Source organism: Vidua chalybeata, chromosome 11 (assembly GCF_026979565.1).
Source record: "Vidua chalybeata isolate OUT-0048 chromosome 11, bVidCha1 merged haplotype, whole genome shotgun sequence".
Taxonomy (NCBI): Eukaryota; Metazoa; Chordata; class Aves; order Passeriformes; family Viduidae; genus Vidua; species Vidua chalybeata.
The window spans coordinates 15,045,933-15,064,566 of record NC_071540.1 but is presented as its reverse complement, the minus strand read 5'-3'; the positions used below and the strand labels follow the sequence as shown (position 1 = coordinate 15,064,566).

Here is an 18,634-nt window from a genome sequence, read left to right as displayed (position 1 = left end):
CTCAGTGTCAAACCCATATGTTTGTATTTCATCAAAATCTGTTCCTGGAGCTTCACTATAGAAACTTGAGCTTCAGTTGTGGGGTGAATGAGATTCCACTCCATCCTTCAATGTGTTTGTTTATTGGGAAAAGAGAGAGAGACCAACAGGTTTTCTAGTTTAGGATGGAAAGATTTGTGATCACATTTGAAGAGAGCATAATTTTAAATATGAAGGGAGGAAATCATTAAAAATAACAAAACAAGAGAGCATTTAGCTCTCTTAAAATTCTTCTCATTATCCCAAATCCCTGCTTTGCATTTCTTGCCAGGAAAGAGTAAATCAAGAGGTAAATGCACAGAGCAACATTTGAGGCACTTTTATTTCAGTTATGTAGTTATATTAAAGCAATAAAATCAATCTTGGGAGCCCCTTTGTCAGAATGCTCGAGCTGAGGCCTGTGCTTGCTCTGGAAGGAAAATGAGAATTATGTGTCCTGGTGGTGTCTTGCACAGGCAAACGGGGGATTTGAATAGTGCTTGTGGGAAAACCTTGCCTGGAAATTAGGTTTTGGCTTTTTATTTGGCCCATTTTAATTATATGAGAAATTATGCACAGGAGGAGAAACATTCTGCCTGGATCTTTCTGCCTCTGCAGTTTTTTGTTATACCCATGCAATGCCCTGATTTATTTATGCACCTGGTCTCACCTGGTCTCCCAGGCAGTATTTTTTCTCTCCCTTCCAGACCCCTGCTGCAGCCTCCTTGTCTCCCTGCTGATGAGGGTGTGGATGAAGCCTGCCTTGCCCAGGAGGCCCTCAGGGTTGAGCAGCTGGAGGAAGTTGAGATAAGTAATCTGGAAGGTGCCCTTGTGCAGGTACGGCACCGCTCCCTGCAATGAGCTCTTGCTCCTGCAAGTGCTGGGGCTCAGAGCTTCTCCGAGGGGATGCAGTGCCCTGGGAGGAGCAGGCTGGGCTGGGCACAGGACATGTTGCCCACCAGGGTGTCCCCACGCCTGAAGCTGGGACAGCAGAAGTAGCTGTGGATGGAGGGAAGGCTCCTTTCACCCTACAGGGTGGGCGCTGAACAACAAGCTGAGAGTCTGGCGAGTAGGAGGGATATGGGGCATCCAGTCAAGCTGCAAAGTCTGCTCTTTTACTGACAGAATGGGCCTTTTCTCCTTAAAATGGATTTTTTTTTTTTCATTTTGAAGGTGGAAGAGGAGACAGCTGAAGCTGTTGATGCTGAAGGTACAACCTGTAGCAGAATGATGCCAAACTGGGGTGAAGAGAAGCAGGGCATGCAGTGCCTGGTGGGGAGAGAATCGAGCTTCTCCTTTCCTGCTGTCAGGGAGTAGGGAGCTGACTCCTCTGCAGCGTGGGCCTGCAGGGGCAGTCAGGGCTGTTCACTGGGGTAAATCATCCTGTGGGCACAGCACAATGCCAATGTTGGCATTGTCTGGAGCTAACTCGGAATGTACAATGCTGAGTCCTGTTGATTAAGCAATCCCTGATGTGAAATAGGAGTTTCTCCTTCAGCAGGGATAAAAAGCATTTTCTCTACCACTTTTCTCCCTTTGGGAAATAACCAGTGGCATAAAACACATTTTAATGTAACATTTTAGGAAGCAATGGTTGGTAATGAAAATCAGGTGGTGAGCTCCCACTCAAAGGCACATCCTGGCAGAACTCCACTGACATCAGGAAGTTGCACAGGGAATGGCTTGCCCTCACCCCTGAGGGTTCATGCAGCCCTTGCAGAGGGGCAATGATGCTATAAAATGCTGATTTGTCAGGAACTGTAGTGATAGGACAAGGAGTAATGGGTACAAATTGAAGGAGGGGGAATTTGGGTTAGATTATTAGGAAGAAATTTTCACAGTGAGGGTGGTGAGATACTGGAACATGTTGCCCAGGGAGGTTGTGGATGCCCCAGCCCTGGCAGTACTCATGCCAGGCTGGATAAGGCTTTGAGCAGCCTGGAGTAGCAGGAGATGTCCGTGCCCATGGGACATGACCTTTGAGGTCCCTTCCAGCCCTTAACCTTCCACAATTCCATGACAAACACGTGCTAGGACGCCCACCGCTGCCACCAAGCGCTGTGAGCAGCAGGCAGCCCCAAACCCCGGCCGGCCCCGCATTCCTGCCGTGACACAGCCCTCCCTTCTCAAACCACTCTGTGTTCTGTTGCAGCTTCAGATGCCTTGTCCTTTGCTTGAAGCACCTAGCAGGCTGCTAGCAGCATGGCCGGGCGGGCCCGGGACGTCGAGCTGCACCGGCTGGTGCAGGACAAGCCGCGGGCTGGCAGGGACCCGTCCCCTGCTGGCCACGGGGCTCTGGAGCAGCTCCCCAATGTCCCCAGCTGCCGAGCCCCCGCTGCCGCCCGCACCCCCGTCCCTGGCGCCAGCGAGCCAAAGGCTGGAGTTGTCAACCCCAATTTTTGCACTGAGGAGCAATTCCCTCTAGGTATTAGAGATGTTGGCTTTGATGGCGGCCTTGTGTAGCTAGAGGGGGATTCCTGGAGTAGTTGCTTTTTTTGTTGCTTTCTGGGGAGGGGAAGAATTAAAAAAAAAAAATGAATAAAAGCACGCTTCATGTTGCAGCACAGAGGCTGGGGAACAAAATCCACGTGTTTGTCTGCTTCTGCCTCATCACTATGTGCCTTTTTAGCTAAGCCTAGAGAGTGTTTGCAAATGCTGTGTGTTTAGAGCTGCTCAGAAAAGCTCTCCTGAAGGACCTGCAGGCAGAGGGTGCAATATCACCACACACAGTTTTCTCTCCAGCATTTGTGCAACCTGCTCATGCTAAGAGGAGAGGAAGGTGGAGGTTTGCTGTTCATGGCTTTCTGCCTTTTCTGCAGCTTTGCTTTGCTTTGTTTTTCACCAGCAAGCTGAATTCTGCTGCTTTTCCTTACATGCAACAGGATTTTAACTTTGCCACCCAAACAGGCCTTTTCTCAGGCATTTAGTCAAGCCACACACTGATCCACTAGCTTCACATCAGTGTGAAGCAGGAGGAGGTGCATGAGGTCTTTCAGATGTGTGAAAACCTCCCACAGAAGAAATCCTGCAGGAATTCATTTTATTTTGTTAAATAGCTAAGAAAGATATCACACTTCACAGCCAAGCAACTGTGGGGTCTGGCCAAGGTAGCCCCCAGTGCAATTTCTCCATTGAACAACCAGTATCTTTCTTTACCCACTATGAACATCCAACCTTCCTGCTTCTCACCTTGCCTGTGGCAGGAAGCAGTTTTATTACCTCTGCAGAAGAAAGAAGCCATAAATGCTTATTTAAATAGTGCCTTATTCTGCATGAAAAGCAAACATTGTGTGGTTCAGAGCTGAGACAATCCATATGTTTACATTCAGAAGAACCAGAAGAAACTCTACACCCTGGGAGGCAGGTTTGCTCCTGGAAATCCTGGGTTCCTGCATAGCACCTGCAGCTGGGAATCCTAATCTCCATTGTTTTCCAAACCACAGGAACCCAACACTCAGGTGGAGTAGCTGCAGTCGCTGCAAGCTGGGCAAGCAGAAGGGCAGCAGATGGCAGTTCTTAGAGTGTTAAAAACTGGGGAGAAAGAAAAAAAAAAAAAAAGATAAATAAGTGCTCCAAATGTTTAGGAGAAAGGAGAGCCAGGCAAGAAGGGAACGGAGGGAGAAGGAGAGTCCTTCCCACACGCTGCAGGGCCTGGGGGCAGCTCTGGGGCAGCAGCTGGCTGTGGGGAGCCCCCCTCACCTGCCATTATTGTCCTTCCCCGCGGAGCAGGTGATGCCCCCACCGTGGAGATGGAGGATGTGGACAGCCCAGGCCGTGCTGTGGAGCTCCACGGCCGCCATGGAGCGCTGCCGGCTCCCGAGCTGCTGGCGGTGCCCGGCACAGCATCCCCCAGGTACGGCTCCGCCAGGCGCGGCCCCCGCTCCCCCCGAGCTCCCCCCGGGCTGCCAGCACAGCAGCGTTTGCACAGCCGCGTGGAGATGCTCATTCCCAGCAGATCTGGACACTGGTGCAGCGGGTGTCACCCCAGTGCACAGCAGAGGACATGGCCAAAGCCTTCCTTGCCTCTTGTTTGCGTTTTTTAAATTACATTTTGTTTAAAGCTTTTGTGGCCAGGGACAGCCCTGTCTGTGTGTCCTCCTGGAGGTGGGATTGATCCCCAGGCCATGGTCAAATCCCATTTGTCTGTTGTCCACCTGTTTCTGTTCCCAAATTCAGAGCACAGAGGGACTATGTGCTGGATATGAGCCTGCATCTTAAAAATAATCAATTTTCTTCTTGTATCTTTGCTACAAGGGTTTGCAGCATGTCCCCCTGGGTTTGAGCTTGCAGAGGAGGGGTGGAAGCCCCATCCTGCAAAATTTTCAAGGCCAGATTGGATGGGGCTTGGAGCTACCTGGCCCTGCCCATGGCAGGGAGCCGGACTAAATGGTCTTTTAAGGTCCCTTCCAACCCAGATCATTCAGTGATTCTATGCTTAGAGAGAGCGAGGATTAAAACTGAGCTTTAAAATTTAGGCTGGAGGAAGCTGATGGATTTTTTTCTGTTGTGGCACTAGGTTTTTTTGAGGGTCACTCTTGCACAGAATTCAAAATAAAAGCTAAAGTGGGATTTTTTTCTGTGCTGAAAACCAGGTGCTGTAGTCATTCTCACTTAATAGTTTGGATCTTTTAGTTTTTGCTCCTGGAGGAGCAAATAAAATGGTAAAATGTCCACAACCCAGTCTGTTGAACAGGTATTTATACTGGGACAGCAGAGCCCAAGGCTTCATGTAAAATACCTGCAGTGAAAATACTGACAGCTTTAAACATATTTGCAGTTACACATGTGAGCATATCAACCCTTCTGCTGGGTCTCCAGGGAGGGTCTCCAAACAACACTGGGTATTTTTAAAAGCATAAAGAAATAACATAAAGAAATAAAAATCAATTATTGTGAGTCAGAAGGAAAATGCTCATGTCCTGCTGGTGTTTCCAGAGGAAGAAGACAAAACTGTGCATTGAGCAGTCCCCCAGTTATCCCCAAATCCCTTCTACTGGCCACAGTCTGGAGTTATTTCCTCCATGGCTCTGTGAAGGATTGGAGTGAACAAGGTTTAGACAGAGTCATAAAAGACTCATTGCAAATGAGCCACACACCTGGCTGGAGCCTGGAAACAAGCTCCTGCAGACCCTGCCAGGCTGATGCCACGTGGGCAGGGACCCTGTGCATGCCACATGTTCCAGGGCCTCTGGCCTCTGCCTGCAGCATTCCGAGAGGAACCAAAACCTGAGCAGGGTTCAGGCTGTGACACCCTTCCCCCCCAGCTGGCTGCTCACTGAGGGTGTGTGTCTGCTGCAGGGTGCCCCTTACAGGGCAAGGGGCTGCCAGTGCTGGCATCTGGGCTTGCTCAGGGGTGAGGACAGAGTGTGGTGCCCTGAGGGGACAGAGGCAGGGGAAGGGCAGCTGGAGACTGGTGAGAGGCAATGGATGTTGTCCTAACAACAATATAGACCTTGGCACGACTATTTATCCAAACTGATGTTTTGGGAACTCCTCCATCCACATTTGAGAGTACTTTAAAAGAGGGGTTTGTGGGTTTCCTCCACCCCTGCACAGGGCACTTGGGAAGTGAAGGTTCATCAGTGTTTTTCACCTGCTCCATCTCCCAGCAGGACACCCCTGAGAGCCAGCAAGGCTGAAGGTGGTGGTTTCACAGCATTTGAATCCCATTTGATTCCCATTTCTTTGGGAGATTTGTGATGGCAGGATGACCTCCCTCAGCATCCTGCCTTCTCCTCCTCCACACAGCACTGAGACATTTTGTGCCATGGCCAGTGGGATCAGCAGTTGTGGTGGCAGGAGACAATTTCTTCATCACAGCTAAAGTTCTGGGCTTGGCTGCAGGTTTGCTAACCAGTCTAGATTTTTGCTGGGACTGTTATCTTCATGTTCAGCTTCCCTTCTGATGCCTTTCTTGCCCACATGTAAGGAAGTCACCTGAGAAACCCATCTGTGCCAAAGGGAGCCCCCAGCTGTGTTAGGACACTAGCTCTAGGCATTGCTGGCATTGATCTTTCCTTGCCTGCCTCTGGAATTGCAGAGATGTGAAGCTGTGGCACTGGGGGCAAGCACAGGATGATGCCAGCCCTCCGTGCATCTTGCCAGGTACCCAAATTGAGTTGCCAAGTGGCTGCATGTCCATGGAGCCAAGGGCTTGTTGGTGCTCAGGGAGAAACAGGGCTTTAGCAGGAAAGGAGCAGGGGGGTCCACTCCCAACTACTCCAGGCAATGTCAAAAATTAGGGGAAACGACCCCAGTAGGAGAAGGGGGAATGGAAAACAGATCACACTTGGGAGGGGGAGGAGGGATGGGAGCCAAGCCAACCCTTGGTCCCTGTGTTTGTGTCTTGCAGGAGGAAGCGACTGCTCCCAGAGGATGCTCTGGACAAGGGGCTGGTGAGCCAACCCCCCAGCCGAGTGCTGGGCTGGGACGAGGAGCAGAGGGAAAGGTGAGCAATGGGCCCAGGGCTCCAGATCACCAGGGGTTCACGTCCTGGGGCTTGGGTGGAAAGATCCCAAATATCCTTTAGGTAAGGGAGCCATGCCACTTGCTGTTCTTCTCACTACACAATGCCCAAATAAACACAGGTAAAACCAAATTCAGATGCTGTAGTTAAAGAATGGGTCAACACTGGGTCATGGTTCAAGGCCAGGCTGGATGGGGCTTGGAGCAACCTGGTCTAGTGGAAGGTGTCCCTGCCCGTGGCAGAGAGGTTGGAATGAGATGAGCTTTAAGGTCCCTTCTAACCCAAACCATTCCAGGTTTCCATGATCCCATGACCCTGCCCTGCCCTTTCCTACCTGCATGAAATGCCCCTGGTGTCCTCACAGCCTGCCCGAGCGCTTCGGCTCGGCCTCAAGCCTGAGCAGCGCCGTCATCAACAGCCGGCTCCAGGAGCTGGTGAGGCTCTTCAAAGAGAGGACTGAGAAGGTGAAGGAGAAGCTGATTGACTCCGATGTCACCTCGGATGAGGAGAGCCCTGTGGCATGTGAGTTCAGGTGGGGCTGGGAGTGTTTCCCTGCTGGGTCCCCATACCCACTGTGTTTTCTGGGAGGCAGCTGTTTTATTAACAATTTAAAGACCTTATGAAAACCTGCAGTAAGAAGATTTTTCTGCCCTTTGAAATAACTGTGTGGCCTCTCCCAGCTCCCACCAAGCCAGCACCTGCAGCAGCACCAGTGCCTGCCCCAGGAGGGGAGCTGGAGGGGGACAAACCTTTGGGGGATGACCACTACTGTGAGATGCTGTGCTGCACGTTCAAGCACCGGCCCTGGCTGGACCGCCTGAAAAGCTACCAGTTCCCCAGCAGCATCGACCCCCTCACCAGTGAGTGATGGAGCACAGCCTGGGCTGGGGCAAGCTGGTGGGACTGGGGAAGGAAAACTAAGCAAGAAGCAACTTAGTTTTCACTAAAGCACAGACTTTTAAATTCCTCTGCAAGGCACAGGCTTTCCTAAATACTTCCAGCTGTGGGTGCCAGGAGCAGGACTAGGCATTCTGCTTTCCCTGTGGTGTGGATACCCCCCCAAAAAAAAATTCAAATCACAAAAGAAGATTCCACTGCCTTGTGGCCACCCCACAGAAGCCCAGCTCTTTCCTTAGTCTTTCATATTCCTCAGTCTTTTGGAAGCCTCTGGGCTCAGGCAGCCAGCCACCAGTTCAGCATGGCTGGGGGGAAAAAGAAAAACAGGGAAGTTGGAGTGTGGGAACAGAGCAAAAGCAAATATAGCTGAATGAGCCAAGTTAGAAGAAGCTTTCTGATAAAACATGGTGTGTTCTGTGACCAGGGGTGTTCACTCTGTGCTAGAGCCCAGCTGCAACCAAACACTGTCACCAAGAGACTTCCTGCAGGTTTTCCTGCTGTGCTGAGGGCAGGTCAGGGGATGGAAACCCCTCTGTGCAGTGGATTCCCACAGAGGAGGGATGTGTGCCCAGCTGATGGTGGTGCTGTTCCCTGTGTGCAGATCTGATGTACGTGCTGTGGCTGTTCTTCGTTGTCATGGCCTGGAACTGGAACTGCTGGTTGATCCCTGTCCGCTGGGCTTTCCCCTACCAGACTCCAGCGAACATCCACTACTGGCTGCTGGTGGATTACCTCTGTGACCTCATTTATCTGCTGGACATCGTCATCTTTCAGACCCGCCTGCAGTTCGTGCAGGGGGGAGACATCATCGTGAGTGGCAGGGCACTGCATCCCAGCACTGGGGACCAGCTGTGGGACCTCCCATCCCCATCCCCTCGGGGACAGGGGTGCTGCTGCTCTGAGCTCTCTCACCCTGGCCACGGCCATCAGGGCTCTGTCCACTCCCAGAGACCACGAGCATCTCTCCTGACACTGACTGGATAAGCCAGCAGTCTTTTTGTCTGCCAAACACACCATTTTTCTATAAAATCAGTGCCATCCTATCCAGTACTGTGTGGTCTGTGGTTCCTGTTGCTGGGTAGGGATGCCTGCGGGGTGCTGCTCCATGGGGTGGTCCTGCCCGGGGTGAGGTGTTCATTGACTGGCCCTGGCACAGCCATGTGGTGCCAACCTTGGGCATGGGCATAACAAACTCTGGGGTTAATTTTCAGGAGCACACCAGGCAGGATGCATTAGCAATTGCAATCTGAACACACAGATCGCATGCCTGAGATAAGGGAAGCCCTTGATTTCATTTCCTTATTCAATTAAACAAACTGAAAAATCACACCTTGAGGGTACAGCCTTCCTGTGGCCATGCAGATGCTCCGACAGGCAGACTCTCCTGCAAATGCTGATTTTTGTGGTGCTGGCACTCTGATGTGCTTTTCCTGGGATGCAAAATCAACACAGGATGTCCCAAGGTAGGATGGGAAGATGGCATACAGCCAGGACTTCTCTGCTTGCTCTTCTCCCCTTTCCAGGCACAAAGGGAGCATCTTCCCTGTGTGGTGCAGAGAAGGAGAGCCAGGGATGACCACGCTGGCCCTAGCTTTCCTTTCTCTAAGCAATAACCAATATTCCTCTCTCTCTCTCTCCTTCCTGTTCCCCACCAGACTGACAAAAAGGCCATGAAAGAGAACTACCTGCGATCACAACGCTTCAAGGTTTGACAACATTTTCTTTATTCATCTGAATCTTTCCTCTGCCCTGTGGGTTCAGCCCCACCCCAGGGCTCCTGCAGGTCCCCACTGAGGTTTCTCCCTGTGTGGATTTCAGATGGATGTGCTGTGCCTCCTGCCCCTGGATTTCTTCTACTTCAAAGTGGGTGTCAACCCCCTCCTGCGCTTCCCTCGCTGTCTGAAGGTGAGTCAGGGCTTACAAAATCAGGCAGAACAGCAGCTGCAGTGCACACAGAGGAGTCCCGTGCTGGCTGGGGTGAGCTATGGCTTGTCAGACTCATCGATGATGACAGGAAGATTATAAAATGGAGGGAAGTTGTGTCCCAAAGGCTTTGCAGGGCTGTTGGTCAAACACTTCATTTCAATCCTAAACTACTCACGTTTGACTAGAAGGGCACTTACAGATGGAGACAAATCTGCCTGTGGCAGTCCCTGCTGCAGAGGGGCTGCAGGAGGGAAATGAGGGGCAGAGGGGTTTTATGGGGAGGTGACTCTCCCAAGGGAACCTGGAACATGCAGCTCTCCTTCTCCTCCCAGTACATGGCCTTCTTCGAGTTCAACAACCGCCTGGAGGCCATCCTGACCAAGGCATACATCTACAGGTGAGGGCCATGGGAGGAAGGAGGGAGCATGGAATTGCTGTTTGCCACTGGGGAGGAAGGCTCCCTTCATTCTGCACTTGTTCTGAGTCACTGATTTCTTTCCCTGCTGTGCCTGGGCTGGCTGACATGGACTTTGGCTGATGTGGTGGGACATCAGGGTCCCAAAGCCTGCAGGGGTAGGATCACCTCTCTCCAGCCCATGGGGACAGGGTGCTGGCAGTGAAGAAGAGCCATCAGCAGATAAACTGCTTTTCTTGGCACTTCTGGAGCTGCAGAATGGGCAGCAGCAGGGTTGGGGTGCTCTGTCACCTGTATGGTCACCACTTCAAAGCTCCTCCTGATCCCAGGGGGGAATCTGACATCTTTCCCTAGCAGACATCATCTCCCTTCCTGCTCTCTCCTGGGTTTTTCTGCAGAGTGATTCGGACCACTGCCTACCTGCTGTACAGCCTGCACGTGAACTCCTGCCTCTACTACTGGGCCTCAGCCTACGAAGGGCTGGGCTCCACCACCTGGGTCTACGATGGGGAAGGAAACAGGTACAAGCCAGGGCTGGGGGGTCTCCCATAGCACAGCCTGCTCGATGAGCTGGAGCAATGAGGGAGGTGTTGGGATGCACCTGGATTCATGAAAACCCCTGAAGCAAAGGGTTGGGAGTGCCAGGAGAAGATGTGGAGCCAGGGAGAATGACAAGGACGGCAGGGATGGGATGTGCAGTAGTACACAGTGCTGCAAGATGAGGCTGCAGCTGGGCAGAGGTGGAAAGCAGTTGCAGGTTGAAGGGGCTGAAGAAGTGGGATCTTGGTGCTGGGAAGCAAAGGAATGCTCCCTGGCCAACCAGGATCAAAGTATGAATCCTGTTCCTGTGTGTGTTGACTGTTGCCAGGTTGGGATGGAGGAGTGACACCGTGTGTCCCTGTGCCCTGTGTCAGGCCCCTCAGACCAGCCAGGGTGTGAGATGGGGACAGTGGCCAGCCCTTCCCCTCACCATGGCAATCCCCATGTTAAGTGTCCCCTGTGCAGTCAGTGATTGATGCTACAGGCAGAGTCCTTGGCTCACAAGCTGAATGCCCACGCCTGTGTTAATGCTGCTGCTAGAGAGTTATTTTGTATGATATTCAAATCTGCGTCCATCTTCAGGTAGAAACAAAACACTCAAGGGAATGTCCAAGACCAGGGAATCAGGAATTCACTTGGCTTCTCCTAAATCCCATGCCAACAATTTGCTCACAAACACGTTTTTTTCCCATGATGATTTCTGAAAGTGTAAATGTTGCTGAAAATACGTTGCTGGTTTATGGCAGAGCTGTAAGGAGTAGCAACCAGGAGTAACCAGAGCTGAGCCTCCCAGGTGGAGGTTCCTGGAGGGACCATTGGTTCCCCTGCTCCTGTAGCATCTCCAGTAGTACCTGCAGGAGTGGTGGGGAATCTGAAGCCCTTCAGTTTTTCCTTTTGTCATCCATAATTACTCTCAGCAGGCTCTGGCTTGCCATGGCCAGAGGCTGTGAGTTCGGTGCTGAGGGGTGAAAGAGAAATGCCTTCAGAGCTGCCTTCCCTTCTCCTCTTCTGCTCTCCTCTTCTCCTCCCAGCTACATCCGCTGTTACTACTGGGCAGTGAAAACCCTCATCACCATCGGGGGCCTGCCAGACCCCAAGACACTGTTTGAGATCGTCTTCCAGCTGCTGAACTACTTCACAGGCGTCTTTGCTTTCTCTGTCATGATAGGGCAGGTGAGTTGGAGTCAGGGGGGATTTACAGCCTCAGGTGGGGGTGGTTTTGGTGGGCTTGATCCATAGGTTTGCTTCTCTGGGTTTCTTTTCCCCAGGGGAGGACCTGCTCAGCATTGGTGCAAGACAAAAAGGATTTTGCAGATGCTGTTAGGGCTTGGCTTGCATGCTTAACCTGCTGATGGATAAGTGACAGCAGCTTTAAGTTCTCTTCCACCTCTCCCTTTCAGATGAGAGACGTGGTGGGTGCTGCTACTGCAGGACAAACTTACTATCGGAGCTGCATGGACAGCACCATTAAATACATGAACTTCTACAGGATCCCCAGAACAGTTCAGAACAGGGTGAAGACGTGGTACGAGTACACGTGGCACTCCCAAGGCATGCTAGGTGAGATCCAGCCACTCCAAGGGCGAGGGCTTGAATCTCGTGTTTTATCTCATGTGATTGCTCTGCAGAGCTGAAATGTTGCTGTCAAATAGCACTACATTTTGGGGGTGGAGGGTGGCTTATTTTACTCCTCAGCATAGGGGCTTGTTTGCCCACCTATAGAGTTTACAGTCTGCCACTGGGTCACAGCACTTTGGACTTGGCATCACTTACAGCACACTGAGTCCAGTGTCCCACGTGCCCTGGAGAGAGGACAGTGACTGTCGATCACTGGCCAGAGTGTGCCCAGCAGCAAAGCCACCAGCTCACCCTTCTCACCCTAGTGAGTCATCAGGCAGGACCAGAACCTCTGTGCCCACCCTCCTGGACAGGAAAAAAGCTGATTTGGGCTCGGTGGTCTGTTTCTGAGAGCCATCAGGGCAGGGATAATGATATGCAAAGGGTGATTTTCCATCACACTTCAGAATTAGACGTGCAGGTTGCTGGGTGGGCAGAGGCTGGAGGAGACTTTCTGTGCGAGCTGGCTCCTGCTCTCTGCCACCAGAACGTGGGCTGCTTCCCCACTGCCACATGAAGGACACGCTCTGGGATCAAGTGCTGGAAGCAGCCACTTTTCTGCTTTGTCTCACAGATGAGTCAGAGCTGCTGGTGCAGCTGCCAGACAAGATGAGGCTGGACATTGCCATCGACGTGAACTACAACATCGTGAGCAAAGTGGCCCTTTTCCAGGTACCCTCTGCAGCACAGGCCCTGCCTGGCACAGCCTGCCACGCCAGCACAGACTAATGCTGGCATGTTTTGGCTCTGTTTGGGCTCAGGGCTGTGACAGACAGATGATCTTTGACATGCTGAAGCGGCTCAGATCAGTGGTCTACCTGCCCAATGACTACGTGTGCAAGAAGGTAACGGGATGCTTGGGAGTCACGGCCAGGCTGTGCAGGGCACTAGGGAGAGCCAGGCCTGGCCCATCATCCTGGTGAGCCACCTCACAGGGAAGGAATTTGGAGCAAAAACATCCTCGGTGGCAGCTGTACAAAGACTGACCTCTTCTGCTGCAGCTCTGAACAGCAGGGGAGCAGGGGAAAGCTTGTTGGAATCTTTGGGATGCTGAGATGAGAATGCTCAGGAGTGAGCACCATCCAGATATTTTGGGAGCTTGGAGAGGGCAGTATGGTCATGGGGATCTCCAGCAAGATGCTGCTTAGGGCATCCATGAGGTCTCCCTGTTTCTGGGCATCCCAGCCAGCTCCCTGTTCCCTGCAGGGAGAAATAGGCCGTGAGATGTACATCATCCAGGCGGGACAAGTGCAGGTGCTGGGGGGACCCGACGGCAAATCCGTGCTGGTGACTCTGAAAGCTGGATCTGTCTTTGGGGAAATCAGGTGAGAGGAGCATTTTCAGGGAGCTGGGGAAATACAGCTTGTGGGTGAGGAGGGTGGGAAGTGGAAGGATCAGCAGCATCCCAATGATCTTTGTGACTGAGAGCCCTGAACGCTGGGCAGCGGCTGACACACACATTGCAGCTTTCCTGCTGTCATCATGCTGTCTTCTGCCTGGGGAGCTGGTAAACAGGGGAATATGGATGGAGGAATGGGAAAATTGATCAGAACAGGTGTTTCACAAATACAGTCTCCCAGTCATTAATGCAGCCCTCTCACAGGAGTGAAAAGCCCTGTTGTTAACACAGCCCAGCAGACACTCGGCTGGTGTAAAACGCGATATTTAACCCTTCAAACCCGCAAGTAATTTTTTATATAGTACTGCATGCAAGGTTTCCCTTTATCATTCTTTAAAAACTGTGCACGATAAATTCCATCAGGAGTGAAAATTAAACTCTGAGCCTCCTGAACGAGAGAGGTGCAGAGTGTAAAGGGGATTTGCCGTTCTGAGCCTGTGAACAGAGGTGTTGATGTCTTGCATTGTCTCTCCCAGCTTGCTGGCAGCAGGAGGGGGAAATCGCCGGACAGCAAACGTCGTGGCCCACGGCTTCGCCAACCTTTTTATTTTGGAGAAGAAAGACTTGAACGAGATTTTGGTGCATTACCCGGAGTCTCAGAAGCTGCTGCGTAAGAAAGCCAAGTGCGTGCTGGGCTGCTGCTTTCTAACCTGCAGGGGTTTAAAACCAGCCGAGCCTGGGCTTCGCAGTCTCCGGGGATTTTCTCTCTGTGTGAAGCCCTGGGAAAGCTCCTGCTGCCGGCGCTGCGCTCCCGCTCCCGGGGTTGGTCCCACGCCGGGTGCGGCTGCTGTCCCTCGGCAGAGGGCACCCGGCCCTCGGCGCTGCCTGCCGGGGCTCCGGCTGCGAAAATTCGCCTCTCAAAGTGGATGGAGCCGGGCAAGGAGCATGACCAAAGCGCCTTCGCTTAAAAATCTATGTAAAGAGTCCTTTTAGTTTTTAGCATCGCTTAGATTTGTTGTTCTCTCCCCCCTAAGGCACACAAAGCTCCTTTTAACGCTTGGTTTCTCTGCGTTATAAAATCCAGCTAACAGATCATGTTCCCGGACTGACATCACCTCTCCCTTTCCGTGCTGTAGGAAAATGCTGAGAAGCAGCAACAAACCCAAAGATGAGAAGGGAGGCCCCGGAGATCCCCTGATCATCCCCCCGAAAGCTGACACCCCAAAGCTGTTCAGGGCTGCCCTGGCTGCCACAGGGAGGATGGGGGGCAAGGGGCCCCTGGGGCGGCTCCGCTGGAGGCTGAAGGAGCTGCAGGTGACGCAGGAGGCACAGGTCAGCATGGGGAGCGTGGCTTTGCTTCCTTAGGTGCCAGGTGTGCTCTCCCCACCGGCTCTGGAGTGGTTAAGGTGCCTTAAAGGACTGAGCTCAGGATGTTGGGGTCTGTCAAAGCTTGGGCAGACAGGAAGGGGTGACCCAATATCCTGCACAGGCCTTTGGGGGAGTGCCAGTGTCCCACAGGGGTTTGTTCTGCTGTACAAAAGGGAAATACATTAAATTTTTGCCTACCCGTGCTAAGCCTGAGTCTAATTTCTAGCTAGGCTATAGCCACAGATGAATGAATGTCTCTTCTATCCTGCAGAGGCAGAGCCCCTCATAATTAATCAATGTACTGGCAGGGGCACCCACAGCCCAGTTGATGTTCCAAAGCTTTCCCCAAGTGGTTGGGACAGAAGCTCCCACAGCAGGCAATGCCATCCTGTGTTGCCCTGATTTTTAAAAGTGTTAAATTTTCTTTTATTGTTCTTTTAAAAGTTTTAAAGTTCTCATAAAACCTCTTTAGCCTTCTGATAATGTTTACATATTTGAGAGTCAGAGTTCCCACACAATTTCATGTATAAATAGAATAGTTTACATATTTCTCTGTAGGTGGAGAGAAATGATTGATTGATCTTTGGACCAGTGTGGTTGGAGAGGTGGTAATTCCATCCTCCAATCCACGGTCGCCTTTGGAATTCTATAAATTCCAGATGTTTGAATAAAACTAGTTCTTTTTTCTCTTTGAAGTTACCAAACTTCTGTGTACTCATTTTGTGTCCAATAGCGACAATCCTGCCACCTCTGCAGGAACCCCTTGCTTTTTGCCATGAGGAGCTGAAGGGGAAAATGGCCCTGTCTTTTTATTTTCCCCCTTTTTTAATTCCAACTGTCTCAACTAAACTTGTAAGGAAAGTTTTGTCTCCACGCAGACGCTGTTGTTACTCTTCTCAGCAGGGAACCAGGCACATTTATCACATTTGGATGTGCAGAGGGAGGGGAAAGAGGAGCTGATAGGGAGTGCAGTGACCTTGAGGCTGGGTAAACACCAGGTTGATGCCAGGCATAGCTGCATTTCTGCAGTCCTTCAGAGGCATGAGAAGCTTCAAACAATGTTGTGTTTAACATTAATCAGTTAACAGCAGCAGTGAGCAGTGGCACTGAGGGCTCTGAATGAGTGGAAACAAGCCCAGTGCTGAAGGGTGCCTGTACGGGGAGCTGAGCCCACCAGTGGGTGAGCAGGACCCTGCGAACCTCCCTCTCCCTGGCACATCCCTGGGGCAGGCTTCTGAGGCTCCTCTCTAAAGGAGGGCAGGGCAGTCTGGGACTGCTCCCTCACAGCAGCACCAGTGCCAGGTTTGGCCAAGACCAGCCCCTCCAGAAGCTTCAGGAGCAAAACAAGAGTTAGTGCAGATGTGAGAGAGCTCTGTTGTGCTCCTCTCTCTGTGCTTCTCAAGACATGCAGGATATAATCCAGCAGCCCCTCTTGCAGGGAGCATCTCTGGCCTCAAGCTGACATCCCAAAGCAGAGATCCTATGGTGGAACCACAGAACTCCTGTCCAGCTTTGCCATGTTAGGGATAGTGGGCAAGGATCTGCTAAGGTTGCTTTTACCTCTTTTTTAACTTTTTATTGCAGGGTTCCAGTGTCAGCCCAACCCCACCAAAATCACCAGTGCACCAGAGATCGCCTGTCACGGCCCGCAGAGCACAGACCCGCCTGGGAGAAGAAATATCCTCAGAATCTTCTGATCATTCAGTCACCATTCGTGTGATTTCCACAGCAAAAGAAGATGAGGAAATCCTTGCTGCTGAGATTTCAGAGAAAGATGAAAAAAAAGAAGAGCAATGAAACAGCAGCAGGTCCCAGGGCAGGCGTAGGAGTCAGGCAAATGCCTGGGCTAGCAGATTTTTTTTGTTAATGATTTCCATGCAGTGGCTGTAGGTTTTGCTATGTGCTGTGGGTAGGATCTGCCTCTCTCTTCTGCCAGACCCTCAATCACTGCTGATAAAACCCTCTGCCATTTGACCCAGAACCATATAGGGTTTCTTTGCTCTGCAGATCTATTGAGCACCTTTATGAATTTCCCACTAAATCTCAGGTCAGCCCTCTTGCTTTGAAATCCAGCCTTGTGGAAGGACAGCTATGGAAAAATTGCTTTTTATGGCTCTGGATGGTTAATGAGTGTTCAAACAAAGCATGAAGAGTTATTCACCTCTGACAGCTGAGTCACTGCTTGGCTAGAAACAACCAAGGGAAAAAAAACAACAAGGTTCCTGTGTTGGGCTCAAGGTTGACAGCAGCAGTGGGCAGTGATTCATCTGAAAAGGATGTGGACTATGCTCACAGGCCAAGCATGGAGCAAATCAAGCTGTCATGAGAATGCCAAGCTCTGTCCCCAAGTGCACAGACTGCAAGATGCTTGAGGGTCCCCTCATGGTGCCAAGACCACCTTGGCTTTGCCACTGGGAAGAATTCTTGCCAGCTGTCCACTCTGGGAAGGTGGTGGACTCTCCATTATTGGGGTTTCTTATGGGGAGATTTGATGAGCATCTTTCAAGCGTAGAGAAGCACAATCCTGGATGAGATGTTCCTGGAGTTCTTTTCCAACCTTGGGATTTTTCTGTGCTGCCACTGCTGGGAGGGATAAACAGAGAGCAGGAAGGGAAAAGCTGAGTTGGTTCCCAGCTGGGAGGGGAAAGAGAAGTGCAGTAAGTGCTCTCCTCTCCCAGACAGTGTTTCAGAGCCTGTAACATGCCACAAGTGTGCACGAGCTTGCAGGTGCTCCCCTGCACTCATTGCTGGATCTCAGTGACATCCAGATTTCCAGCAGGCAATTTCCAGCCCTTCAGCCACTTCAGACTGGCTCTTGGCCACATTTCCCACGGAGACAAAAGCCACTCTGGTCCTGCTCATCACTGAAGTCATGAAGTCACTCTCCCAGTTGTGCTGGGACCTGGTGCTGGAGGGGAAGGCAAACATCTGGTCAGCAGCCAGCAGCCAGCTGATGGCTCAAGGTGTTCCATCTTCTACCAGCACCACCAGCTCCTTCCTCATCCTCCTCAAAGCCAGCACCCAGCAGAGCGAGCTGCTGGTGAGCTGAGAGGTGGTGAGAAGCAGTGCATGGATGAGGCTTTGCAGATCCTCCCCAAGTTTTTGGCTGTCCATGTTCCCACAGCACCTCTGGCTCCATCGAGAGGAGCCACTTTCCATCCTGTGGAGGAAAAGCTGGGGCAGGTTTTGCTGCAGGGAGCAGCCCTGTCACCATGGCCAAGGGACTTCTCAGGTGTTCAGCAAATGCAGTGAGCAGTGCTGCAGGTTCCACAGGTCTGGCTGTGACACAATGAAGGGTGGCAGTGCTGCTGTCACCCCCTGGGTGATCCCTCTTCCCATCAGCAGCACGGGGCTGACCTTCACCTCCTTTGGGATCTTCTTTTGTTGCTTTCCCCCCCCCCCCTCTCTTGCAAAGTGTATGGGTTTCTGTGGCAAAAAATAAAGCCAGAATAGATGTTAGCATTAGTTAATTGTTGCGAGACAGAGCATACCATTTAACTAAAATATAACACCACAGTTAATAATGTCTTGCTTTCTTTTTAAACAAATTTGATGAGCTCCACTATACTGCAGCAGGGTCTGAAGCCATCACATTGCAGGGGAGAGCCTGCACTCACCCAAATCTCCCTGAATACTTCTTATGCTCAGTCATTTGCAAGTGGTTTCCTCCCAGGTAGAAGATTTTGGTAGGGAGTGCAAAGTTTGGGGGTTTTTGCACTCTTTAAATAAATATTTATATAATCACACCAGGAAATGTGCAAAAATCAAACTGGGGCTCTTATTTACTTCTATGATTTAATATTCTTTAGAAATAGTGTTTAAATAAATAGTGGGCTGTAATTGCTCTCATAATTCACTGTATCTACAATAAACACCATGTAGATTACCATTTATTTGGTGTGGATTTATTTCAACATTCCAGCTGTTTTTCAACTTCTTGCTCACTCATGCACTGACAGAGCCAGAAAATCCTCACATGCAGTTCATATTTCCCAATAAATAATTGAGAGGCTCAGAGGTCACATAATACTGGTAGTAGAAATGTAAT

The 18,634-nt window shown here is 51.2% G+C and overlaps 1 protein-coding gene across 1 annotated transcript in view; it reads left to right on the top strand.

Annotated features, from left to right (window-relative positions):
* Positions 1 to 18,477, top strand: part of CNGB1 (cyclic nucleotide gated channel subunit beta 1) — a 28,511-nt gene extending 10,034 nt beyond the window's left edge. Inside the window, exons 15-34 of the mRNA XM_053953181.1 lie at positions 726 to 855; positions 1,192 to 1,290; positions 2,206 to 2,443; positions 3,748 to 3,871; positions 6,371 to 6,466; positions 6,849 to 7,006; positions 7,165 to 7,344; positions 7,983 to 8,191; positions 9,037 to 9,087; positions 9,200 to 9,286; positions 9,640 to 9,704; positions 10,121 to 10,243; positions 11,294 to 11,435; positions 11,663 to 11,822; positions 12,454 to 12,551; positions 12,641 to 12,724; positions 13,086 to 13,204; positions 13,755 to 13,901; positions 14,355 to 14,550; positions 16,171 to 18,477. Of these exons, the coding sequence (XP_053809156.1) occupies positions 726 to 855; positions 1,192 to 1,290; positions 2,206 to 2,443; positions 3,748 to 3,871; positions 6,371 to 6,466; positions 6,849 to 7,006; positions 7,165 to 7,344; positions 7,983 to 8,191; positions 9,037 to 9,087; positions 9,200 to 9,286; positions 9,640 to 9,704; positions 10,121 to 10,243; positions 11,294 to 11,435; positions 11,663 to 11,822; positions 12,454 to 12,551; positions 12,641 to 12,724; positions 13,086 to 13,204; positions 13,755 to 13,901; positions 14,355 to 14,550; positions 16,171 to 16,383 (2,719 nt within the window). The 3' untranslated portion in view covers positions 16,384 to 18,477. The remainder of the gene's footprint in view (positions 1 to 725; positions 856 to 1,191; positions 1,291 to 2,205; positions 2,444 to 3,747; positions 3,872 to 6,370; positions 6,467 to 6,848; positions 7,007 to 7,164; positions 7,345 to 7,982; positions 8,192 to 9,036; positions 9,088 to 9,199; positions 9,287 to 9,639; positions 9,705 to 10,120; positions 10,244 to 11,293; positions 11,436 to 11,662; positions 11,823 to 12,453; positions 12,552 to 12,640; positions 12,725 to 13,085; positions 13,205 to 13,754; positions 13,902 to 14,354; positions 14,551 to 16,170) is intronic.
* Positions 18,478 to 18,634: the final 157 nt, after the last annotated feature.